Source organism: Garra rufa, chromosome 12 (genome assembly GCF_049309525.1).
Source record: "Garra rufa chromosome 12, GarRuf1.0, whole genome shotgun sequence".
In the NCBI taxonomy this organism is placed as follows: domain Eukaryota; kingdom Metazoa; phylum Chordata; class Actinopteri; order Cypriniformes; family Cyprinidae; genus Garra; species Garra rufa.
In genome coordinates, this window is record NC_133372.1 from 42,246,803 (window position 1) to 42,272,806 (window position 26,004).

General features: G+C 34.6%; 2 protein-coding genes across 2 annotated transcripts; both read right to left on the reverse strand.

The window, feature by feature from the left end:
• Positions 1–3,424: 3,424 nt before the first annotated feature.
• LOC141347611 (uncharacterized) lies at positions 3,425–6,227 on the reverse strand. The gene is made up of 6 exons (XM_073852600.1): positions 6,104–6,227; positions 5,912–5,995; positions 5,759–5,806; positions 4,439–4,471; positions 3,674–3,680; positions 3,425–3,576 (listed from the first exon to the last, which is right to left on the reverse strand). Exons 1-6 carry the CDS (start codon positions 6,206–6,208, stop codon positions 3,425–3,427), a joined length of 429 nt encoding a protein of 142 aa, XP_073708701.1. The 5' UTR covers positions 6,209–6,227.
• A 4,207-nt stretch (positions 6,228–10,434) lies between these two features.
• LOC141346556 (hepatocyte growth factor-like protein) lies at positions 10,435–25,646 on the reverse strand. Its single transcript, XM_073851449.1, has 18 exons — positions 25,518–25,646; positions 24,493–24,637; positions 22,618–22,733; positions 22,346–22,460; positions 21,647–21,783; positions 21,434–21,554; positions 20,279–20,397; positions 18,172–18,343; positions 17,527–17,657; positions 16,586–16,688; positions 16,363–16,499; positions 16,229–16,261; positions 16,023–16,137; positions 14,467–14,544; positions 14,228–14,374; positions 13,835–13,941; positions 12,595–12,734; positions 10,435–10,880 (listed from the first exon to the last, which is right to left on the reverse strand). Exons 1-18 carry the CDS (start codon positions 25,570–25,572, stop codon positions 10,719–10,721), a joined length of 2,133 nt encoding a protein of 710 aa, XP_073707550.1. The 5' UTR covers positions 25,573–25,646; the 3' UTR covers positions 10,435–10,718.
• Positions 25,647–26,004: the final 358 nt, after the last annotated feature.

Consider the following 26,004-nt stretch of genomic DNA (forward strand, 5'->3'; position numbering starts at 1 on the left):
GGATAGAGGACTTTTAACTTCCTTGTGGATTTTTGTGATGTTTTTATCAACTTTTTTGACCACTTTAGTTATGACAAAGAACATAAACCCAGAATCTGACAGAAATTATTGCAACAAATGAACAACGATGAGAATATTTTTTACAGCGTACAGTGACAAATAAGACATTACACAGTTTAAAGACACTTGATTAGAAATCAAAGTTTAAAAGAAGTTCTTCACTACAGAAATCAGCTAAATCTGTCGAACAGCTGTGAACACTCATGCAACACAGACTTTATTTTCATAGATTGTCTGGAGACCTAAGACTCACTAAGAGCCTCATTCATGAAACAGAACAAATGGTTTGTAAAATGTGCCTAATGTGACAATTTATGAAAGAATGATTTTAGAAATGCTGAATGAGGCTCATTAGTAATGTTTTTTTTAAAGAAGGGACTCTGAATGCAACCCTAAAACCCTTTGTTTGAGAAATCTTTATTAGTTTTTTGAATGAGACATGGTTTATTATTTATTCACAGCTAAAAGTGTTCTTTGAACTTTCCCTTTAAAGCTTTCAAAGCTTTAAAGTTACTTTTGTTTAGTTTAAATTGTGATGAAGTGTCAGCCATTTAAAAGACAGTATTATAAAGATCTTCCATGTGACATGAACTCACTGCTTCGGTTCATGTTCTGTCACTGAGCTTGTGAATCTGCATAAATGATGAATGATGACTGATTACACAAGATTTACAATGAAAGAAGTGATTTTTTTGTGTGTGCGTGTGTGGCTGTGTAGATGAAATAGAAAAATATAATAATTCTTTGTGCACCACAAACCAGCGGTGGATCATTTTAAAGACATTTTTAACTTTTATGACAATGAAGGACAAAATAAAAAAGGATATTTACACTATAAACTGTGCTGATGTGTTCTTGAAAACTAGGGAATCAATTATGATAAATGCAATGAAGACAATAACTGATGGATCTTGTAAACTTGTCTCAAACAGGAACTTTATTCACTGACATACAGTCACATAAACAGCTTTACTGGCCTTTGAAGAATATAAAAAAAGAGGTAAGTTACCTGAGCCTGTATTCATGAGGCACATTTTCAAAAAAAAAAAAATCAAAAAATTATCCATTATACCTGTTTTGAAGTGCATCTACTGTATGTGAACTGTAATATTTAACACAACTGTACCGTCAATAGGAAATGCTTTAAACTTCAGTAATGTTTTTAAACATCATTCCAGCGCAATAACACAATTCATAGCAGTAAAAATCAGACTTGATGATTCAAAAATATGCAAGTTATGAAAATATAGTGCCAAAATGTTATCTTGTTCCAGAGCCACTGACAACATATGCATTTAAAAATGACAAGTAATCCATTGTCTAGTTAGTACGTATGAGCAAATAAAATCATTGAGGTTTCTGACGTTGAGGTACTGAATTTCACCAGCATCATGTTGTGAATTATAATGATTGTTGTTTGTGAACAGATGCATTTGAATCTATTGTGTCTACTGTAAACATTAAAATAAAACAAGAACATTGTACATTAAGACCAATCATTTAAAAAATTGCAGCATTTGAGTGAGAAGTCCATTCCAAACTTTGGCAATATAATGTTTCCAGAATCCTGAGATTAAACAAACCTAATATAACCCAATATAACAGTTTCTACATTTTATTATCTTTGGATTTTCAAATTCCCCTTTAATCGCAAGATCTTGAACGTTATTGATGAAATGCCTTGAGAAAAACAATTCTGACCGCCAAATTGTGCACAATAAAATGTGTTTTAAATTTAAATTTGATTTCTAGTTGACTTCAAAGAAAGAGTTTACCCAAAAATGACAAATTAGCTGATCATTTAAACACCTTCAGGTTATCCAAGTCATGGAAACAGATTTGAAGAAATGTATCATTGCATTAATTGCTCACCAACAGATCCTCTGCAGTGAATGGGTGCTGTCAGAAAGAGAGTCCAAACAGCGGATATAAACATTACAATAATTCACAAGTAACCCACACCACTCCAGTCCATCAATTAACATCTTGTGAAGCCAAAAGCTGTGTATTGTTTGGTTTTTATACAATACTTCATTGTTTAGAAGTATAAAAAACATCCAAAACAGTTCTAAACAAATATGTTGCTGTATTTTTATGTGAATGGACAACAACGGATGGACTTTTTCAATGGAGGCAGTTATTATGAACTCATATTTTAGCCAGAAGAACACCTTAATGATGGATTTGTTCCTTACAAATTCCAGTTTTTCACTTCACAAGATGTTAATTGATGGACTAAAGTGGTTACTTGTGGATTACTGTGATGTTTTTATCAGCTGTTTGGACTCTCATTCTGACGGCACCCATTCACTGCAGAGGAATCCATTGGTGAGCAAGTGATGTAATGCTAAATTTCTCAAAACCTGTTCTATTGAAGAAGCAAACTCATCTGCATAGAGACAGAGCGACACACGTCATGATCTGAAAACCATGCCCAACGGGGGGGAAACAATCCAATGCTCTCCATTGACTTTGTATTGCGGGAAGCTGCCTCCTTGTCATTTCTGACTTACAACAAAAATCAGAACAGCGTCTAAAATCTGCTATGTGACGAGGTGTACAGTAAACAAGCTAAAAAGCACAGAACTACGTTTTTAAGCACACAAAAGTAGAGCGCAACGTGTTTTATTATTCTGAGAACTACGCCCGCTGAAGGGAAATTTAATGGCAACAGTAGACATTCATTATTTAACCATGTCAAATCATTATTTCACCACCCTGAAAGGAGGAGATATATTGAGAAACTAAATGTTATATGTCAGTGCTCCTTTTCCTTACCTTCCTTTTGTTGGAGAAATGATCCAAACTGAATGGCTCAACGTGAAATACCCTGACATTTACAGCTATTTGTGTCCTTAAACACACGTTTTTTGGGTCGACAGCTTATAAAAACGTAGTTATGAGTTTTTTAGCTTGTTTACTGTACACCTTGTCTTATAGCAGCTTTTAGCCATTGTTCTGTTTTTTGTTATAAGTCAGAAATGACAGGGAGTCCGCTTCCCGCAATATAAAGTTTTCCCCGGTGTGGGCGTGGCCTAAATGTGATCTGTCCCTATCTTGGATAGTTACATTTTCAGCAAATGTTCACTTTTGGGTGAACTACTTGTTTTAGAATCCAGATAAGAAAAAAATATTATTTTCAGTTTTTAAATGGCAGTGTAACTTGCATACACTGCCCAACGTAAAAACTTGTGAAGGTAGTATACAGATTTTAGGGTCACTTTTGAAATTAAACAATGTAGTCTGATCTTTCCAAGGGAACATAGCGAGCACTGGCACATTTTCACTTGTTACAGTGTAAGTGGAGGCAGTTGAGATGCAGAATTACCCCTGATGTAGTATCAAAGTAAACATTGAGGTAGTTTTAGTCGCTCTCCTGTGATGTTAACGCAGCAGGAGGAGTCTGAATGGGCGGCTCCTCCGTTGACTCCGCCCCTTGAACTGCAGGATCAGGCTGGGTGGAGAGGAAAGAGAACACATGAGGAATGCGTTTGCACGTAGATGTGCGTGCAAGACCTGAGAATCACGACAGTTGGTACAGGAAACCAAGAAACGTAAGGAACGGTACTAGGTTTCCCTTAAACACACTTGAGTCATTTATTTCTGTACTAACCGGAGAACTGTATGAGTAACAGGGAGTTTTACACGGTTTCTAAACACATCTCTCTTTCATTTTAAAAAGAACTGCAACTCTTGACTCTCTGCTTGACATGTTTATCAGGTTAAGTGTTTAACGGAATGAGACGATTCTCATGCAGGACTATTCATTTTGTTCATTATGGTTTGCAGGGTTGCAAATAACTAATCTATATGATCGATAATGAAAATAATCGACTCGACTAATCGGGTTTCATTACTGAATCGAGTCATTTCAATGAAAACTCTAGTATTCCTATGAAGTGAGCACTAATTGTAAGGGCTTTTTTTTTGTAAAGAAATTGCTACTTCAATTGATGCATTGAATGTACAGCTAAGACATTTATAATGTTACAAAACATTTCTACTTCAAATAAATACTGTTCTTTTGAACTTTGTAGTCATCAAAGAGTCCTGATTTTTTTAAATTAGTTTTCACAAAAATATTAAGCAGCACAACTGATTTCAACATTGATTATAGTAACAAATTAGCATCTTAGAATCATTTCTGAAGGATCACGTGACACTGAAGACTGCAGTAATGATGCTGAAAATTCAGCTTTGCATCACAGGAATAAATTACATTTTAAAATATATATTACAATAGAAAATATTTTTTTTTATATTGTAATATTTTTTATTTTAATAATTGCAGCCTTTCTGGGCATTTATTTTTGTATATTGTTTAAATATTTTGATGCTGGAAATGATGACTTATTAAATGTTATATGCTTTTTTTTACCTGCTGTTCTTCCCGATGAACGGTCTTCTGAGGCTATAAATTAAAGAAACAAGAATGTGAGAGGAAAATGACACATTTCTACCTTTAAAATTGGATTTGTTCACTAACATCTTGCCACTTGTTTTAATTTCACTCTCTCCAACTCAACGCAAAAACAGCAAAACAGGATATTTAACAAGAAAAGAATAAAGTTTTTTTTGCCATTATATGCACTTAATAATAACACCAGGAATATCCAGCAAATAAATATGGTAATGTTACAAAATAGAAAAAGGGATTGTGTTTACCATTTACAAATGCTAACCTGCAAAACCCCCTCATTTATTATAATTTTCAGGACATATACACAAGCAGGAAAAAGTATTGGAACAGTAAATTGTTTTATATTTTTTAAAGAAGTTAGGATTGCTTGAAATTTATTTAGGAGGATTGAATTTATTTGTTTCAAAGTACAGCAAAAACAGTAACATTTTAAAATATTTTTACTATTTAAAATAACTGTTTTCTATTTGAGTATATTTTAAAATGTATTTATTCCTGTGATTTCAAAGCTGAATTTTTAGCATCATTACTCCAGTCACATCAACCTTTAGAAATCATTCTAATATTCTGATACTTGCTGCTCAAAAACATGTACTATTATTATTATTGTTGAAAACAGCAGAGTAGAAATTTTTCAGGTTTCTTTGATGAATGGAAAGTTCAGAAGAACAGCATTTATCTGAAATAGAAATCTTTTGTAACATTATAAATGTCTTTATCATTACTTTGAAAGAATTTAAAGCATCCTTGCCAAATAAAAGTATTAAATTCTATCATTTCTTTCCCAATTTAAAAAAAAACTCCAAGCTTTTAAAAGGTATAGTGTATAATGTTACAAAAGTGTTTTATTTCAGATCAATGCTGATCTTTGGATCTTTCTGTTCATGAAAAAAGTACTCAACTGTTTTAAAAGTTGATAATAATAGCAATAATAAATGTTTCTTGAACATCAGCATATTAGAGTGATTTCTGAAGGAGCATGTGACACTGAAGACTGGAGTAATGATGCCCAAAATTCAGCTTTGCATCACAGAAATAAATTGCATTTTGAAAACATATTTAAATAGAAAACATTTAAATTATAATAATATTTTGAATCATATAAATGCAGGCTTGGTGAGCAGAAGAGATTTCTTTAAAAAACATTAAAAGTCTTACTGTTCAAAAACGTTTAACTGGTAGTGTATTTTTTAATACATATAAATGTTATATTTCAGTTCATCAGCTGCTGATTTAATTATGCTGCAGAGTTTAAAAGAAAATCTGTTTGATTCTCACCCATTTTCTTGGTCTACCTCGAGGTCTCCGTTCTCTAGGTGGCTCTACCTACATCCGAAAACAGATAAAGGAAAGGAGAGAGCATGTTATATGTTATGTCTGAACAAGCATCATTCAGCCTAAGTTTAGGTGCTCTCCAGTAAGTTCTCTTACTTTGGTAGTGACCCGCTGGTCTTTATTTTTACTGCCTCTTGGCCTTCCTCTCGGCCTCTTGGGAGCAGAAGCTTCAACAGGCTCCTGAGGGATTCAGTTCACTTGGTTTTAATTCATTTATTCCAGTTCTTCTAATCGTTTATTCCATCTGTCTATCGATCTAATCTATCACCATCATTGCATCTCTCTGACCTGTGGTTCTTTGCGAGGTCGTCCTCTCCCGCGTTTGGGAGCTGGCGTCTCTTCCTCTGGGGCCGCTGCCTCAATCTGACCTGCTCCAGTCTCCTCCACATCCATCCTGATCCTCAAACATACATGGACACACTAAACCTGCGAAAATATAGTGTTAAAGCCAACAAAATTACTAAATAAAGCAGAGAGCTCTTTATTTTGTAATACTGACCAGCTGAGATAATTGTATTACGTCAGCAAAAGACAGTGAGGAGTCATATGAAACCAGCACAGCTTCTGTATGTAGGTCACTTATAGTTTAATCTCAATTATGCATACATATTTTACTCAGTACTTGTTGCATATGAATGCATCTAAAAAGAAAACATGCAACTACTTACTAACTTACAAAAAAATCATTGTGGTTTGAGGTGTAAGAGGTTTAACTCAAACCAAATTATACCACAACTTGCGTTACACCTTCAACAGTCTTATATCTTTCTTATCTTTCTCATAATTAACTTCTCAACTTCAACAGTCATTGCTGTTCTGACATCATCTCAATTCCTACAATGACTCAGACATTAGTCATAATTTTAACAGTGACATCCTGGGGTGTGAGAATATGAAATTCAACAGAAATGAAGTCTCTCTTTCTCTCTCTCTCTATATATATATCATGAGGCTATAAAACCAAAGAAAAAAATGAGAGTCATTTCTAGTGTCTAAAAGTGGCAGAAGTATTCACTAGTATTCACTCCAGACACTTCGGCATGTTCATGTGATATGTAATTTACTGGCCATGAATGTATATACACATGCATTTCATCAATGACAGCTTATTTAACCCCTGCTGGCAGAGAAGGATCTTCTAGGAGCCTGTTCAATGGCATCTATTCACATAAAACAACTTTCCATGTTCCTCTCATGCATATATAACTAACCGCTCTACGCCATAAACCGCTCAGTGGCTACTAATAAGTAGACCGAATGAGCTTTACATGCGGCAGTGCTATTGTATGGTATTTAAAAGTCAATGTAATGTACTTCATTTCCATTATGGTACGTTACAAACAACAACAGGGTTTTTCCATGTATAGATTGGGGTATAAGGTACTTTTTGTACCAGGAAGAAAAATAAGTACTATAGCATCGCCACATTATACAAAAAGTACCAAACAGTATGGCTTTATCACGTGGTTAAGCAAATGCTTGGAAGTACCACAGAGTACTATGTAAATACAGTGCTACAAGAATTTCAGTACTACAGTACAATAATATTGAAATTATATCTGGAGGTCTGGAAAGGCGGTAAATGCAAACAAGCTATTCTGTGTGTTGTTTTAGTGGTCTTTAAGTTCTTTTTCCATATGGTGGGCAATTACGACAGCCCACATTCTTCGCATACTTTCAAACCTACAGAAAAATGTAGCCAGTGGTCGTGAACTACAGAGCGTAACGAGCACGCTTGTGGTGTCCTGAGGATGTAAACACAGCCCTAGCAACATTTAAACAGGGAGAAACAAAATATTAAAGACACTACAACAACAACAACAACCTCAGAGGCCACAGACGAGAAAAACGTCAGTGATAAACACAACAACAAAGTTAAAATAACTAAATGTAACTACAAGTATGTTGGCATCGCTGTGTTTTTGTGGACAGGTTACCATGGTAGTACAGTTTTGGACATACCACATGGTAACTCCTTACTATTATTTTAAGTTCTATGTAAATATTGTGGTATATCAATATGGTGTGGTATATTTTTGGTATACCACGGTAATATCAAAGTACTATAAAATACCTCTGATACTGTACACATATTTTGCTCAACTGTACCATGGTAGAGTGAAAGTATTAGATATAATTTGTATATGCCATAATACTAAAACATTATGTATTTATACGGTCCAACAAGGTACTTTCAAGAATGACAGGGTATCTTAATTTAAAATGTGTATTTAATTATCAGTATTTTCCATTAAAAGTATCAAAAAGAATGGTTATTTTTTTAAACGTAATATGCGATCTCAAAAACTTGTTTTACTGACATGAAACCTGCGATATCCAGATACTAATGCCATCAGATTTCTCTCTCAATACTAATAACAAGACAACTCTAGCATAAACCAAATTAATTTGTAATAAAAACAATGTCATACGTTATAAACACCACAATTAGACCACTTTACCTCTTTCGTCGTCCTCAGCACTCCGCGTTCACCTGGAGCAGCGGCTCGCGTGTGATGAGACCGCGAGTATGTACATCAACATAACATGATTGACATCATATCTCGCCCCGCCTCTTTTACGCCAGATGCTCAAGTCAACCATTCTCTGACTGACTAACTAAAAGCGCCACGCCTCATTTTGCACATCTGCTTGCCTATGCAGCTCTTCTGTTGCTGTTTGTAATGGCATTTCTATGCCTGTCTTCATCGCTTCCTTTTTAACAAGACTGCTCGCGATGCCGCAAGCGCTTTGATTGGTCGACTGGATGCTGACGTCAGGCTGGGTGCGTTTTGGTTGATCGCGTCGCGTTTTCTTGCGCGTAGACTGCTATGGGGTAACAGTGGTTCGTACAGTCTGGCGTCGCGTTGCAAATACACTAGTCATGAATGACTAAAAGACAGGTGCTAAACACTGACAACACGATTTGTATGCATTCACACAAGTGATAGGCAGCTTACTATATTATTATATCGCTGCCTCAGTGACGCGACCATAAATAATAATAAAAACGTCAAGGAATGAATAATAAGGGATTTTTTTCATCCTAAATGAGTATTAAAGACAACAGAATTAGTCATTAGTTACAAAGAATGAGAAAGCACTAGCAAAAGTACCCAAAAGTACCATGGTAGCCTATTACCAGTGTTGGGGAAAGTTACTTTTAAAAAGTAATGCATTGCAATATTGAGATACCCTAAAAAAGTAACTATTACGTTACTTAGGCTACTTTTTATAGAAAGTAATGCGTTATGTTACTTTTTGCGTTACATTTACAATCTGGGCAGGGCTTGCTTGTTTGTTTTTAATATAAAAAGTTATATTTTTTGGCAAAAGTAAAAGCCTTTTTACACCAAAAGCCTCAGGCTTAGAGAAAAGTAAATTGATGTCTGTACAGCAGACCGCAGAAAAAAATGTCAACTCTTCAGCAATTAAAAAAAAAGGTAAAACAAGTGTTAGATTATCTTGAGTATTTTTTGCTTATTAGTATGGATGAATTGGATCATCAAATGTCAGTTGCAAAGACATTGGTTAATAAAATGGGATTGAATACATAAAGGATATTTGTATTATTTAACATTTAATGATTGCAGGTTTGCATTGAATTTGTTTTTATTCATTTTGAGGAATACTGTATCTGTTTTTTTGTTTTTGTTTTAGTGAGTGAGATGAATTGATGAATGTTCACATAGAACTGAAGTAACATCTTACAATTTCTCTCAAGATGGGGAGAGGAGAGCTTTTAATCAATAAGGAAAAGTAACTGGCATTACTTATTTGAAAAATTAACTCAGATATTTTCTTGTCAATTAAAAAGTAATGTGTAACTTTATAGTTGGAAAAAGTAATATTATTACGTAACTTGTGTTTTGATATATCATTGTGTTTATATGGTATGTCCAAGAATACTATGCCCCCCCCCCCCCCCCCCCAAAAAAAAATAAAAAACATAGTACCATGCTACTATGTATACTAAATATAGGCAGTAAACTACTGTTTTGGATGATGCAATATATGTGACCCTGGACAACAAAACCAGTCATAAGTGTCAGTTTTTTTAAAATTGAGATTTATGCATCATCTGAATAAGCTGAACAAATAAGTTTTCAATTGATGTATAGTTTGCTACTGATAGGACAATATTTGGTTGAGATACAACCATTTGAGGAATCTGACTCTGGCCCACAAAACAAGTTATAAGGGAAAATTAAGATTTATATATCATCTTAAAGCTGAATAAATAAGATTTTAGGATTGCTGAGCTTGTTAGGATAACAATATTTGGCTGAGATGCAACTATTTGAAAATCTGAAATCTGCCAAAAAAAAAAAAAAAAATACTGAGAAAATCGCCTTTAAATTTGTCCAAATTAAGCTCTTAGCAATGCATATTACTAATCAAAAATTAAGTTTTTAAATATTTAAGGTAGGAAATTTACAAAATATCTTCATGGAACATTATCTTTAATATCCTAATGATTTTTGGCACAAAAGAAAAATCGATAACTTTGATCCAAACAATGTATTTTTGGCTATGAATATGCCCATACTACTTATGACTGGTTTTGTTCAGGGTCACATATATCTCAGACATATTAGAAGAATGTTGGAGAGCAAAAACAGAATTTTGAATACTTTATTAACAATAAAATCTACAAAATTCTATATAGCTCAGACAAGTACATGTTCCACAAATGCAAGCATACATATTAAGTAAATTAAACCTCAAATTCAGAATGATACAAAAAAGCATACATAATCTTATAAAACACAGTACTTTTATTATTTTTTATTTTTACATCAACTTAATATATTTATATGTCAGCATATAGAAGATTGATCAGAATGAAACGTCTCGTAAAAGACGTGCTGATGTCATGTGTTATGATACGAGTTGTATGTGGTCAGGTCATCTCCATGACCTTCTTGATCCAATCCACATAAAAAGACACACGGATGAAGATGTTTGGTTGGCCGGCGTGTCCGCAGCGGCGCATTGGTATGATGACACCCTCTAGGACCCAACAGTCGCTGTTCTGACAGGCCAGAGGGCCGCCATAGTCTCTCTGGAAGAGTGAAAAAGAAAAACGTTACAGTGCACCTGCACCCTGCGCGACTTACTCATTTCACAATCCTCACTTACATCTATTTCAAAAGCAGAACTTAGAACTCATGCACCCGCACAAACGCATAGAAAGGAAACGTTTGAAGCACTAAAGCTTTATACACATTTTGCAAGATTTTTGCAAGCTAAGCAATGTCTAGATCAGTGGTTCTCTAGCTTTATTTCAGGAGCCGGATTATACACACCAACCAAAATTGTCTAATGATAAAAACCTTAAAACTAAAAGATTAAATCTAATTTTGTACCAAAAAGTGTAGAGGGTTTAATCATTTAAAAACCCTATAAATTTGAAAGTTTTAATAATTTTTTTTGTACCATATAAAAATCCTTTAAATCTAATCTAAACAATTAACCAGAATTGTTTATCATTAAAAAAACACATACAATTTAAAGTTTTTTGCACCAAAAGGTGGAAATCCAAAAATACCAAATCCAAAAATCCTTAAAATAAAAAAATCCAGTTTTCTCCAAAAATATTTTTTTTGTAGTAATAGATGAATGAAATCAGTCCGAATTTGTTTATCATTTAAAAATAATTTAAATTACAAGATTAAATCAAATTCCAATAAAACCAATCAAAATATTGTAGTGTACAAAAATCCTTCAAATTAAAATATTATTTCTAATTTTATATCAAAAGATGAATGAAACCAACCAGTTTTAGCATACAAAAACCCTAAAATAAAAAAGCAAAAGATAGATAAAAGCAACCTAAAGTACATACAAAAATCTTTGAATTAGTCCAATTTTCTACAAAAAACTGGCTTAAACAAAACAAAACTGTTTATCACTTAAAAAGTCATGGTGTGTCGAGCCTTCTTAGTGTTGTAAAAATATTAATTTTGACCGGCCTTTGACCACAAAACGAAATCACGGTCAATCTCAAAAACGGCTCGTTTGTCGTAATTATGCTTTTATATATAAGTTTGTCTCGTTTTCACTACAAAAAACAGCCCAGGTTGCATTTTGGCAATAGTTATCCTTTAAAGGATCTAACTATCTTCCAAAAGATGAAACCAACCAAAATTGTTTAGCATACAAAAATGCTTAATTTTTTTTTCTACCAGAAGATGGATGAAACCGGCCAAAATTATTTGTCATACAAAAATCCTTAAATTATATGTTTGCATTTAATTTTCTACAAAAAGACAGATGAAACAAAACAAAATGATCATACGAAAATCATTTAAAAAAATAAAACAAATTCTAATAAAAACTGGATGAAACCAACCAAAGCTGTTTATCATTCAACAACATTCTTACAAATTGCAAGATTAAATATTAAAATTATCAGGTAGAACCTGAAAAATAGTTCAAAATAGTTCAAAATAGTACAAAAACCACTTTTCTACAGTGTATAAATGCAGCAAAAAGTAAGCCTTTGACATCATCTGCAAATAATATGGAATGCGCTTTGCCTTCTTTTTAAAAGCTCATTTATTTATTAACTATGATAGATTATACTTATTTAATTATTTGCAATTAGCATAGCTTTTTTGTGTTAGTTGAAAAACAGTGGTCAGTACTCATGTACCTTCACCAATCACATAAAGCCATATTTGTTTTCAAATGATCTATAACAATACTTTATGTGCTGATTCTTAACACACATGGTGTTAAAATGTGTAAAAACAAAACAGCTGACACATCTGTACCTCACAGGCGCCAACTCCAGCCACGAAGGGCATAGTGCACATCTCATTCTCACGGACACGGCCCTTGAAATACGGGTTGCACTCTTTATTGCTCAACACAGGCATCTGAGCCACGTTCAGTACAGTCTCATCGCCCTTTCCTGAGAAAGAGAAGCAGAGAGGATCAGTGATGGAAAGCAAAAGAGGACCAAATTATGAATGGATGGACAACAAATGCAAAGCATAAATGCTGAATGTTACTGTACTATTTTCAACATTCAACTTTTACTTCTAACCAGATGCTGCATGACAAATCATGCAGTAAATTAAAAAATATAAAATAAAATAAAATGTTTATATATGACGGATGGTAATGTGTTATATTCAATGTGGAAAGGCAGAATTTTAAATTAAATTAACTGTATTTTTTACTGTAAAAAATACAGTAAAAACAGTCATATTGTGAAATCTTATTAAAATTTAAATGAACAGTTTTCTATTTGAATATATTGTAAAATGTTATTTATTTCTGTGATGCAAAACTGAATTTTAGTGTCACATGATCCTTCTGAAATCCCTCTGTTATGATGATTTGCTTATCAAGAAACATTTGTGACCCTGGACCACAAAACCAGTCATAAGGTTAAATTTTACAAAACTGAGATGTATATATCATATGGAATCTCAATAAATAAGCTTTCTATTGATGTATGGTTTGTTATGATAGGACAATATTTGGCCGAGATACATTTATTTGAAAATCTGGAATCTGAGGGTGCAAAAAAATCTAAATACAGAGAAAATCACCTTTAAAGTTGTCCAAATTAAGTTCTTAGCAATGCATATTACTAATCAAAAATTACATTTTGATATATTTACAGTAGGAATTTTACAAAAAATGTTCATGGAACATGATCTTTACTTAATTTCCTAATGATTTTTGGCATAAAAGAAAAAACCACAATTTTGACCCATACAATCTATTTTTGGCTATTGCTACAAATATACCCCAGCGACTTAAGACTGGTTTTGTGGTCCAGGGTCACATTTCTGATTATTATCAATGTGGAAAACAGTTAAGTTTTCTTCAGGATTCTTTGATGAATAGAAAATTCAAAAGTATTTGAAATTGGCATACTTCACTGTCACTTTTGATCAATTTAATGCATTAAAAGCATTAATTTCTTTAAAAAAGAAACCCAAAATTCTGAATGGTAGTGTAGTGTATAATAAGGAAGTCTTATAGATATGATCATATCACCTTTTGTTTCTCCCCAACCAGCAATTTCACAGATGGTTCCCTCTGGAACAATGTAGCGCTCAGGAGGAAGACATATTTGAGACACACGCTCATTAAACTGAGCAGGACTGCAGAAAAAAAGCACATGTGTTTGTTAGGGTGCAAGTTTGCAGTCACTTTAAAGAATGCTGTCTGTTGAAGACTAATCGTGGTTGTTTATTGGCATTGATGGTTCCATGAAGAATCTTTAACATCCATGAAACCTTTACAAGGTTCTTTATAGTGTAAAAAGGTTCTTTAGATGTTTAAAATGTTCTTCAAACTAAGATTCTTTGGGGAACCCAAATGGTTCTTTAATGGCATTATTTTTAAGAGTGTAGAACCAAAGCTGTGTTTGTGTGTGGTATGAAGTACGTTTCTAGCTGAAGCATGACCAGGTGGGATTCAGAAGGGCCACAGACGATCTTGGTGAGAGGAATGGTTTGTCTGTCTGGTTCGCCTTCCTTTGGATCACGAAACAAGGTGCCCATCATAGCACTATATCCCGTGAGGTCCACATAACTGCATACAATCACCAACAAGCATGTGCACATTTATTAAAACACCCATACTGTACATCTCTGAACATTGATTACTGAAGAACATTGAGTTACCAGGATGAGAAGCATTGTTTGGTGCTGATGACCCATTTGGAATTGACCAGAGATCCTCCACAGAAGTGATTCCCTTTCCTGAGAAGTGGTCACAAATGTATTTATGAACATGAAACATTGTTCGAAAACCAATTTTACTTTCATAAAGTCACATTCACAGTGAAAGAAAAAATTATTTTAACTCCTGCTGATTTTGTACGTTTGCCCAGTGCTAAAAAAAAATATCTGTCTATAAATTTAATGGTAGCTTAATTTGAACAGTGAGAGACATAAAAAAAAAAAAAGTTTAAAATTGATTTGCATTTTAATGAGTGAAATAAGTATTTGATCTCTTCGCAAAACATGACTTAGCAAAACCCTTGTTGGCAATCACAGAGGTCAGATGTTTCTTGTAGTTGGCCACCAGGTTTGCACACATCTCAGGTAGAATTTGGTCCCACTCCTCTTTGCAGAGCCTCTCCAAGTCATTAAGGTTTCAAGGCTGATGTTTGGCAAGTCGAACCTTCAGCTCCCTTCACAGATTTTCTATGGGATTAAGGTCTGGAGACCTTAATGTGTCTTTTTGAGCCACTTCTTTATTGCCTTGGCCATGTGTTTTGGGTCATAGTCATGCTGGAACACCCATCCACGACCCATTTTCAATGCCCTGGCTGGCTTCAGTGCCCTAGACCCGACAGTGCATGGTCCCGTCCATCGTCCCTTTAATATGGTGTAGTTGCCCTTAGCCGAAAAACACCCCCAAAGCATAATGTTTTCACCTCCATGTTTGACGGTGGGGATAGTGTTCTTGGGGTCATAGGCAGCATTCCTCCTCCTTCAAACACGGCGAGTTGACTTGATGCCAAAGAGTTTGATTTTGGTCTCATTTTTCCACAACACTTTCACCCAGTTCTCCTCTGAATCATTCAGATGTTTATTGGCACACTTCAGATGGGGCTGTACATGTGCTTTCTTGAGCAGGAGGACTTTGGGGGCACTGCAGGATTTCAGTCCTTCATGGCATAGTGTGTTACCAATTGTTTTCTTGGTGACTATGGTCCCAGCTGCCTTGAGATCATTGACAAGATCCTCCCGTGTAGTTCTGGGCTGATCCCTCACCGTTTTTATGATCATTAAAACTCCACGAGGTGAGATCTTGCATTGTGTAGGTCTACAATCTTGTCTCTGACATCCTTGGAAAGCTCTTTGGTCTTGGCTATGGCGGACAGTTCAGAATCTGATTGATTGATTGCTTCTGTGGACAGGTGTCTTTTATACAGGTAACAAACTGAGATTAGGAGCACTTGCTTTAAAAGAGTGCTTACGACCTGTATAAAAGACACATGGAAGCCAGAAATCTCAAAATAGGGATCAAATACTTATTTCACTCACTGAATAAATGTATAACTTTTTTGAAATGCATTTTTCTGGATTTTTTGTTGTTGTTATTCTGTCTCTCACTGTTCAGATAAACCTACCCTTAAAATGATAGACTGATCATTTCTTTGTCAAAGGGCAAACATACAAACTCAGCAGGGGATCAAATAATTTTTTCCTCACTGTATAGTAAGACTAACCGGTCTCGAAGGCTGACGGTCCAGGGAGAGTTTCCAGGTGTGCCGCCCACTATTCTTAACCTGCTCTTCACAGTCCGGTCGTCCCGCTTCCCACACTCGTTAAACACAACCTCCGCTTTTTACACACAGTGGACCACATTTAAGTTAGAAATACAGTCATAAACATTAGAGTATGTACTGTTCTCTGTGTATTGTTTTTGACCTACTTGTTGGCCCGATGATTGGCACTTTCTCTCCAGCTATTACAACATAAAGAAGCACAAAAACAGTTTAATTAATTAATGAATTAGACATGACTGAATCAGACTGAAAAGAGCATCTATAGACATTGATGCTTTACCACACTGCTTGATTGCACAGTAGTCGAACTCAGTTTTGGGGTCAGAGGTGTAGCACCATGGCCCGTGATGGTCTCCATCAGGGTTCCTGCAGTAGTTGTCAGTCAGGTTGGCCTCTGGGTGTGTTTTGGGGTTTATCCTGGAAATACATGTGCATAAATTACCTTGAATTTATACTTTAGACCAGCTGAGACTCAACTAACAAGAATGGGATTTTATTCTTACTTGGTTTTGTGAGGGGTATTGATGCTCCACTTCTGACAGAGAATGCCTTTACGTGTCTTGCGGACAACACCCCGATAGTTTTTGCCAATTTCATTATAGCAATCTAGTTTAGGGAGAAGAAAACCTGGTTATTTACACTGCCATTCAAAAAATTTAGGGTCAGTAAGATTTTTTAAAACATGTTCTTTCTCTTCTGTTCACCAAGGATGCATGTATTTTATAAAAAATACAGTAAAAACATTCCTTTTTTTCTTTTGCATTCTTGATTGCTGGAATTTATGTTTTATGATTCCTGTGGCTTTGGTTTTCTATGTTTCTAGCCAAAGTTGAAATTATATGTTATGATATGTCGTTGGTGTGTATTGTTGTTAATAAAAAAAACTAACAAAAAAAAACCAACAACAGTAAAAACAGAAAATTTGTGAAACAACGGTTTTCTATTTGAATATGTTTTAAAATGTAATTCATTTCTGTGATGCAAAGTTGAATTTTGAGCATCATTACTCCAGTCTTCAGTATCAGGTGATCCTTCAGAAATCATTCTAATATGCTGATTTGATGCTCAAAAAATATTTCTCATTATTATCAATGTTTAAAACAGCTGTGCTGCTTCATATTTTTGTGGAAACATTGATACGTTTTACTTCAGTATTCCTTGATAAACAGTTAGTTCAAAAGGCCAGCATTTATTTGAAATAGAAATGTATTGTAACATTATGTATGTTATTAAAAAAATACAAACTCCTTTCAAAAGTAAATCTTACTGGGCCCAAATTATGAATGGTACTGTATATACAGTGTGCATATTAAGTACACATGAAGTGTGCATTGATATTTCATCAAGATTTCTCTCCTCCCACCAAGACAAACCACAATCAAAATGTCTCTTTGAAAATGAAACTGTAGTTGATGTTTTAATCACTAGCGGGCGCCAACTGTACCTTCAGCCTCAATGTCGTCAGCACAACGTTTGATCTGGAGACAGAGAGCCGTCCTCATCTCAGAAAGAGATGTAAAACACCAGGGCGCCTCCGAACCATCTGGGTTACGGCAGTAGTTCTCCTCCAGACCTCTAAAGGTGGAAAGAGGAAAAAGACAAGAACAAAAAGTCAGATTTGGAGAATAGTAGCATTACATCACTTGTTCACAAACAGATCCTCTGCAGTGAATGGGTGCCATCAGAATGAGAGTCCAAACAGCTGATAAATACATCACAATAATCCACAAGTTTATTCAACACTACTCCAGTTCATCAATTAACATCTTGTGAAGCATCAAGCATAAATAAAGTGTTTAAACTGTTGCTTCTAGCCAAAATACAAGTGCATAATGCATAATAACACTTCTTAACTGATGTACTGGAGTAGTGTTGAATACTTGTGGATTATTGTGATGTATTCATCAGCTGTTCGGACTCTCATTCTAACGGCACCCATTCAATGCAGAGGATCAATTGATGAGCAAGTAATGCTATATTTTTCCAAATCTGTTCCTATGAAGAAACAAACTCATCTACATCTTGGACCTAAGTGTGAGTGCATTTTCAGCTAATTTTCATTTTTGTGCAAACTATTCTTTGAACTCACTTGCACTCATAGGTTTTAGGGAAAAATGGGTGTTCATGGGGTTTCTGGGCATCCCAGCGCTGACAGGGGATTCCAGAGGTTGTTTCATTGACTTTGCCCCTGTAATCCTCTCCTCGACCACGAAAACAATTAGTGGTGTAGCCAGAGCGGGAACGGCGCTTGGGAGATTCAGCTATATGATGGTAAAGAAAAAAGTGAGTTAAAAAGTAAGAAATTCATGTAGGATAAATACTAAAGAGATCTCATTGTTTGATCAGTCTTATTGCAGGGTAAATGTAGAGTTGTAGCGAGTAGTAAATGTGACCCTGGACTACAAAACCAGCCAAAAATTGAGATATAAATAAGCTTTCCATTAATGTATGGTTTGGTGGGATAGGACAATATTTGGCCGAGATACAACTATTTGAAAATCTGGAATCTGAGGGTACAAAAAAACGAAATATTGAGAAAATCACCTTTAAAGTTGTCCAAATTAAGTTCTTAACAATGTATATTACTAATCAAAAATTAAGTTTTGATATATTTACGGTAAATGTACAAAATATCTTAATGGAACATGATCTTTACATAATATCCTAATGCTTTTTGGCATAAAAGAAAAATCAATGATTTTGACCCATGAAATGTATTTTTGGCTATTGCTACAAATTAAGACTGGTTTTGTGGTCCAGGATCACAAATATGGCTGTATATTAAACAAATGCAACAATTTGTTGTCCAATCATGTGTCAATGACAAAGCAACAGATTTTAGCAACTTGACTTTAGTGCTGTTTATATTTTACAACTCAGCTGTGAATGTCACACCATGCTCTTGATAGATAGATCAATCATTGCATATTCATAAAGAATAATATTGTTATCCATCTTGTGAACCCAATGCAATAAACTGCTGTTAATGTTGTGCTCTCAAACAGAACACCATATGCGAGTTGCTGACTTTCGATTATATAGTTGTCTCTTTGAACAGTGCTGACACGATTTGAAATGACAGCAATGTCCCCAGGAAGATGAAGATCTGTGTCCTTTAAACAGAATGAATGAATAATAATCCAAACGATTTGCATGGAGATTGAAATTCATGCACTGCTAACGGAATGCAAACGACTGTAAAAGGTTATTAGTGCCGTGCGAGCATTTTAAAGTTGACACGGCATCAAATATTGACTTAGAAGTTCAGAGCTTTTTTTTCCTTTAGTTTAATCTCTGCTATGTTTCTCTATTATCTTTGACTTTAAAATGTTATATATAAGGAAAGCCTCTTTGGATTAGATGTACTGCAAAAATATCTGGTTAATGAGCAATTCAAATTTAAAAATATCTAAATATCTTTAAAATGACAAACTTAAACAATATTTTATAAGACATTATGAACTATTTTCATTAATTGTATCTTGAATATAAGCATATTTTGTCTTACTGCACTGGTAGATTTTTTTATTGTTTATACTTAGTATTCTTAGAACATGCAAAAAAAAAAAATTTTTTTTTTCATGGAAAATAAACTAAAACCATAAGCATGCTCCCCGCTTAAAATAAAATATTAACTCAAATGAAATATAAAAATTGTGAGCTTTTTATACTATTTCATATTAGCTGCCAAGGATACATTTCTAATTTGAACTAAACAAAAACTAGGTACAAAAAATGAAATTTAATTTATAAAAACTATCACATGAAAAAAAGCAGATTGCTAAACATTCTAACTAAAAATAAAATCAAACTGGAATTTTTTAAACCATATTAATGAAAACTACAAAAGTATCTTAATTATACTAAAATAACACAAGTTATAAAATGCATATTTATTTTTTGATGAACATTCAAAAATAACAAAAAAAGATAAACTTTGACTTTGATTTTATTATGGTATAGTTGTTTTGTCAGTATCTGCGCTTAAGTTTTGTTTAGTTTTGGAGTCTTGTTAAAGTATAAAATAAATTGATTCATTATTTTTAACTTCTTCTCATAAGCAAGTCTATCCTCATGGTGAGAACAAAGTAAATACCAAGTCATACAATTACCAAAAACTATATGAAACATAAAAACCCCCCACAATACCATGAAATGAAACATCTATCCTTGCTGTAAGGAGCATTTATACTTACGGCACTTGCGTATTTCACAGCTCTCTCTCTCCATTGTTGGGTCAGTGGTGTAGCACCAGGGCACTGGAGATGCATCCGGATTACGGCAGTAATTATCATCCAAACTTTTATCAGGATACCTGATTGCACAAAGATCATATGCAGTTATTTTACTTTATTATATCAGCGTCCACTAAAAATCACTGCAACACCACATGATTAAAATGCATTGGCAAAAAAACTTGAGCATTTAAGCGCAGATACAAAAACTTGCATTGATATTCTGATATCCAGTGCAATTATATTCAGACATTATTAAAAGGGGTCATTGGATGCCCATTTTCCACAAGTTCATATGATTCTTTAGGATCTTAATGGAAAGTCTATAATATACTTTGGTTAAAAATTCTCAATAGTAGTTTAAAAAAAACACCTCGTCAAAATCAGCTCTGCAAAAACTCAACTCATTTTATTGCATGGTCCCTTTAAATGCAAATGAGCTCTGCTCGCCCCAACCCTCTCTGCTGTGGGATTACGAGCCGTAATGTTTACTTTAGCCACGTTTAGCTGCAAAACTTTCCAACAAGCACATTATTAAGAAAGACCATTTGCAAAGATGCATAAAAAAAACCTTATTCTCACTTGTGGGTCAAGCTGCATTAGGAACGATTCGCACGAACATAAACGCATATGTAGATCGGGATCGGGGCTTTCCTTTTAAAAATGAAAGTAACGCTATCCTCTGCATCTTCAGTGGCTCAGATGTTGGGAGTAAATGACGACTGCTATGTTCATTATTACATCCAACAACAGAACACCTCAATCGCTCAATCTGAGACATTCCTATCTACACCTGAGTCACACAATGGCAATCAGAGTCTGTTTCAGCTCGGTGAGGGCGGGTCTAAGGTAAGGCGCTCATGTCAATCAACTACCGTGGGAGTGGCCTCTGTCGGTGTGTCGTCACAACGACAAGAAGCTGAGAATGACCCGATTTTAAAAAGGGGATATTACTTTTAAAGATTAAAAAAATACCACTGGGTGGATTTTTATCATTGTAGGGTGGTTGTGTACACAAACTGTCAACACACATTAATGTTCCAACAACATGTAAAAGTTAGTTTGGCATCCGATGACCCCCTTAAGTGCTTTGCTACATGGTTATGTCGTATTTACTTCTCTGGCTGGTAGATGTGTTGATGCGGATACTGTTGGTCCCATCTCTGACACTCTTTACCGCTCACTGTGTGATCCACCTGACCTCTGTAGTCTTCTCCATTGCAAGTGATGCACACCTCTAATGCAAAAACATATGCAAACATCTGCTCAGAACAAACTGACTATGACTGGAAAAGTAAAAGCACAATGCAAACGTGTAACTGGCCGTACCATCTTTGCACTGGGGAATGTCGCAGCTCTCATATCTACGTTCAGGGTCAGTGGTGTAACACCAGGGTCCGATGCGGTCGCCATCCGGATTACGACAATAGTTCAGCTCCAGGCCATTGGTAGCAGACGGAGTCCATCTATTCCAAACAGTGGTGACATCATTCTAATATCGCAGTTGTACAGTCAGTCATTAAAAGACCTTAGAGTAAAATATACTGTATGTATAATTTTGTTTATTCAGAAAGGATGCATTAAATTATTAAAAAGTGACAGTAGAAAAAAATGCATTTAGGTTTAGAAAAAATGCATTGAGGTTTCCACAAATATATTAAGCAGAACAACTGTTTTTAAGATTGATAACAATAATAATAAATGTTTCTTGAGCAGCAAATCAGCAAATATGATTTGTAAAGACTGGAGTAATGATGCTGAAAATTCAGCTTTGCATTACAGGAATAAATTACATTTTACAATAGAAGAATTTTTTTTTTAAATTTTAATAATGTTTCACAATATTACTAATATTTATGATCAAATAAACACAGCCTGGGTGAGCTAAAAAAAAGTGTGTTTGACAGTGCAACTTGATTTGATATATTGCATCAAATGCACTGACGTTCAAACAGTTTTAAGACTGTCCAAATACATATTTCACATAAGGTTTATGCAATATACTATATGCCATGTCGGATCTCATACCTGTGATCATGAGGGAATTTGGACCACCACTGTTGACATGTTCGTCCACTCTTAGTCGTCAACACTTTCCCTCGATAGTCTTCTCCTTTACCCACAATGCACTTCCTTACATAGACTAAGTACAGGAGAACATTATGAACATCTGACTACAGAGTGGAGGTTAACCAATATGGGTTTTTATTGGCTGATGACATAGTACATCTCCTTATACTCTTTCATTCTGTCTAATACTTTAAAAATAGTGGAAAACACTATGAGAATCAATTTGTTACCTTTCATCTCATAAAGATCACAGTTCACGTTTCTCTTGACGTCTGCATTGTCTCCGTCGCCCACCCAGGGCAGATGTTTACACACCAAAGACGGACGAAACTCATAATTGAAAGCTCTGGAAAATTCAAAAATACATCAGAAATACATATGCATTCCTTTGTGAAAAAGATTTTGTGAAAAACATTTTTAAAAAGTGGTACCTGCGGATAATATCATATTAATGCAATAAAAAGTCATTTAAGTATACTTAAAGAGAGTATACTTTCAGGACTGTTTCTTGACACACTTAAGAGGTAGTTCACTTTCAGAACAAAAATCTACAGATAATATACTCACCCCTTTGTCATCCAAGATGCTCATGTCTTTCTTTCTTCAGTCATAAGGAAATTATGTTTTTTGAGTAAAACATTTCAGGATTTCTCTCCATATAATGGACTTCTATAGTGCCCCCGAGTTTGAACTTCCAAAATGCAGCTAACACGCCGGAACTACACTCCCATTCCGGCGTAATATTCAAGGAAGTTTGCTGCTGTAACATGGCCGAAGCAGGCGGAGTAATATCACGCAGCACATGTGCAAATGCTAACCTACGGTAGCTGGGAACTAATTTCAGGGGCTGCGTGATATTACTGCGCCTGCTGCGTCCGTATTACAGCAGCAAACTTTCTTGACTATTACGCCGGAATGAGAGTGTAGTTCCTAATCTTATCAGCCTAGAAAATCGCAGCTTTACATTTTCCACCGGTATTATACACGATATAACTACAGAAGAGTCAAGTCTTAAATAGGACAAATATCAAAACTCGTTGGTCATTTTTGTACGTGATGCTATTGGTCTAATAGGATTCAATGATCTATGCTAAGCTATGCTAAAAGTGATATCGCCAGAACAGGAGAACGGCTGAATGGATTTCAAAACGGTAAAACTCACTTTATTAACTGAATGAGAATGAGCCTATTTCCAAAAAAAGTGGAGTGTTCCTTTAAAGTCAAATTCTCAGTATTACCAAACTACTATTCAGGTATGGAGTAAGATTAAGCAATCTAAAATATGCTCATGCAGAATATAGCATTAATATGTGCTTTATAAGTACTAATAAACAGCCAAACTATCTTACTCTCTCTCTGTCTTTTGGCTTGCATAATAATAAAACATTGCATAATAAACAGACAATATGCTAGTCATATGCATGCTGGATAAAAGTGAGAGTTTGTCATTAAAATAAACTCTTACCAAATAACGTGGGTATGTTTGCAGCAATAGCCAAGAATGTCAAAAGTCATTAAGATAGTAAAGATCATGCTCCATAAAGATATTTAATTAATTTCCTACCATAAAAATATCAAAGCTTAATTTTTTATTAGTAATATACGTCACTAAGAATTTGGACCACTTTAAAGGTGATTTTCTCAATATTTGGATTTTTTTTTTTTTTTTTTTGCATCAGATTGCAGATTTTCAAATAGTTGTATCTCAGTTAAATATTGGCCTGTCCTAACAAACCATACATCAATGGAAAGCTTATAAAAATTGGATTAAATTGGACTTTTATGACTGGTTTCGGTCCAGGGTCACATATAATAAACAACATATTTTAATTCAATTGTAAATGACATACATTTAAGGGTCTGAAAACATATAAAGTATATATTTCCATAATAAGCACGCTAAGGAGCATACTTACACTTTATTTTCACATTTTCAGACAAAATAAGGAAATAAATACTAAACAAACAAAACTGTTTGTGGAAAAGGCACAACAGGCACTGTTTCTTAGAAATAGGCCATTTTAATCATTCAATCACAATGAGAATTACATTTTGGGAGTAAAGCTGAAAATGCATGCTTGGATTGGGAAGTAGGGATATGAGACCTGCATTCTAGACTCTCTGTGCAGCGTTTAGCACAGTCCTCCAAAGTGATTCCTGGAAGTTCAGTCAGACGGTTGACATTCCAGGATTTCAGGACCAGCTCTCTCCCCTCAGATCGCTGGAAATCATTCAATGCGCTGCGAAACGCTGTGAAAGCACACATCAGAAAGATGCACTAGTCATTTTGCCACCACTTAGGATTTATTTAGTAACGAATCAATTAAGATGAAACTTCCATAATGACATAAAACATGCCGAGGCATGTCTAAAAAAACATTGAATCTAGCCGGTTTAAAATGTTGTAATGCTCCTTCTGTGTGTGTGTGTGTCCTCTCATAAGGGCTTAAACACACATGACCTTTGGATTTGTAAACTACATCTATTCCACAAAATTCCCAGTGGCATGGCATGATCATGAAGCGATGCCCAAATAACTACACAGTACACAGAATCTGGCACAGAAACCAGTCCACAGCTGTACACACATGCTTGTGTTTAAATTCATTAAACATCTATATGAATATGTGCTTATACGCATGATGAAAAAGAGCCATTAATGACATAAAATGCGACAAGTGACTAATATTTACCATGGCACTGAATCACATTAGTTTACCATGGTTTTCCATGTTTTCACGAAATATTTGTAAGAGTTACTTAAATATCAACTGGTGCAAAAATCTCTTTATATTCATTTTACCTATTGTGAATTTGTTTATATAGCTCAGTCTAATCTGTTCTTTAAAAACACACCATGGTAATTCATAGTTTTAGTTACTTAATAATAATAATTAATTATTACAGGATCTTTAAGATCAGGGAACTTTCATATTTTGTCTGTACATTTGTTTTATGATATTGGTGGATTATACTATAGTAATACATAGTATACATATGTTCGCTGTCTGTTTGGGAGCCTAAACAATTAGGCTGTCTAAAAACAATTAATCTTAAAATACAACATTTAATTTATCAAAACATTTAATGTGAAATAAGAAATCATTCATTATGAGAGTATTGATCTTACCATGAACTGTATCAGATTGAAGCAGCAGGGCTGTGAGAAAGAAGAGTGGAATCATAGTATAAGAGCTGCTTTACTCCAACAGCAGAGCTCATCTGAGGACTTTGATTCTTTTGGACTGGAAGAATTGATGATGGGGGTGGTGTGTGTCTGTGTGTGTCTGTGTGTGTGTATGTATGTTTACTCCTCCGTTGGCCTGACAGAACAGGACATTTCCCAATAAATCTGGCTAAAGTAAACAACTCTTTATCTCAAACATATGCCAAACAAACAAACGTATAATACTAGCAATAACAATTATAATTAAAGCCTATTATTATTAATAACTTAAAATACTACTACTAACTATTTTAAGTTATTAAGTTACTTTTAAGTCTGCCATGTGTTTTTTTGATTTCTCTATCATTTATTTCAAAGACAACTGACTAATTTTGACTAAGTCATTTAGTCATTCATCCGATTCATTACAAATGTACATTTAGCCTTTTAA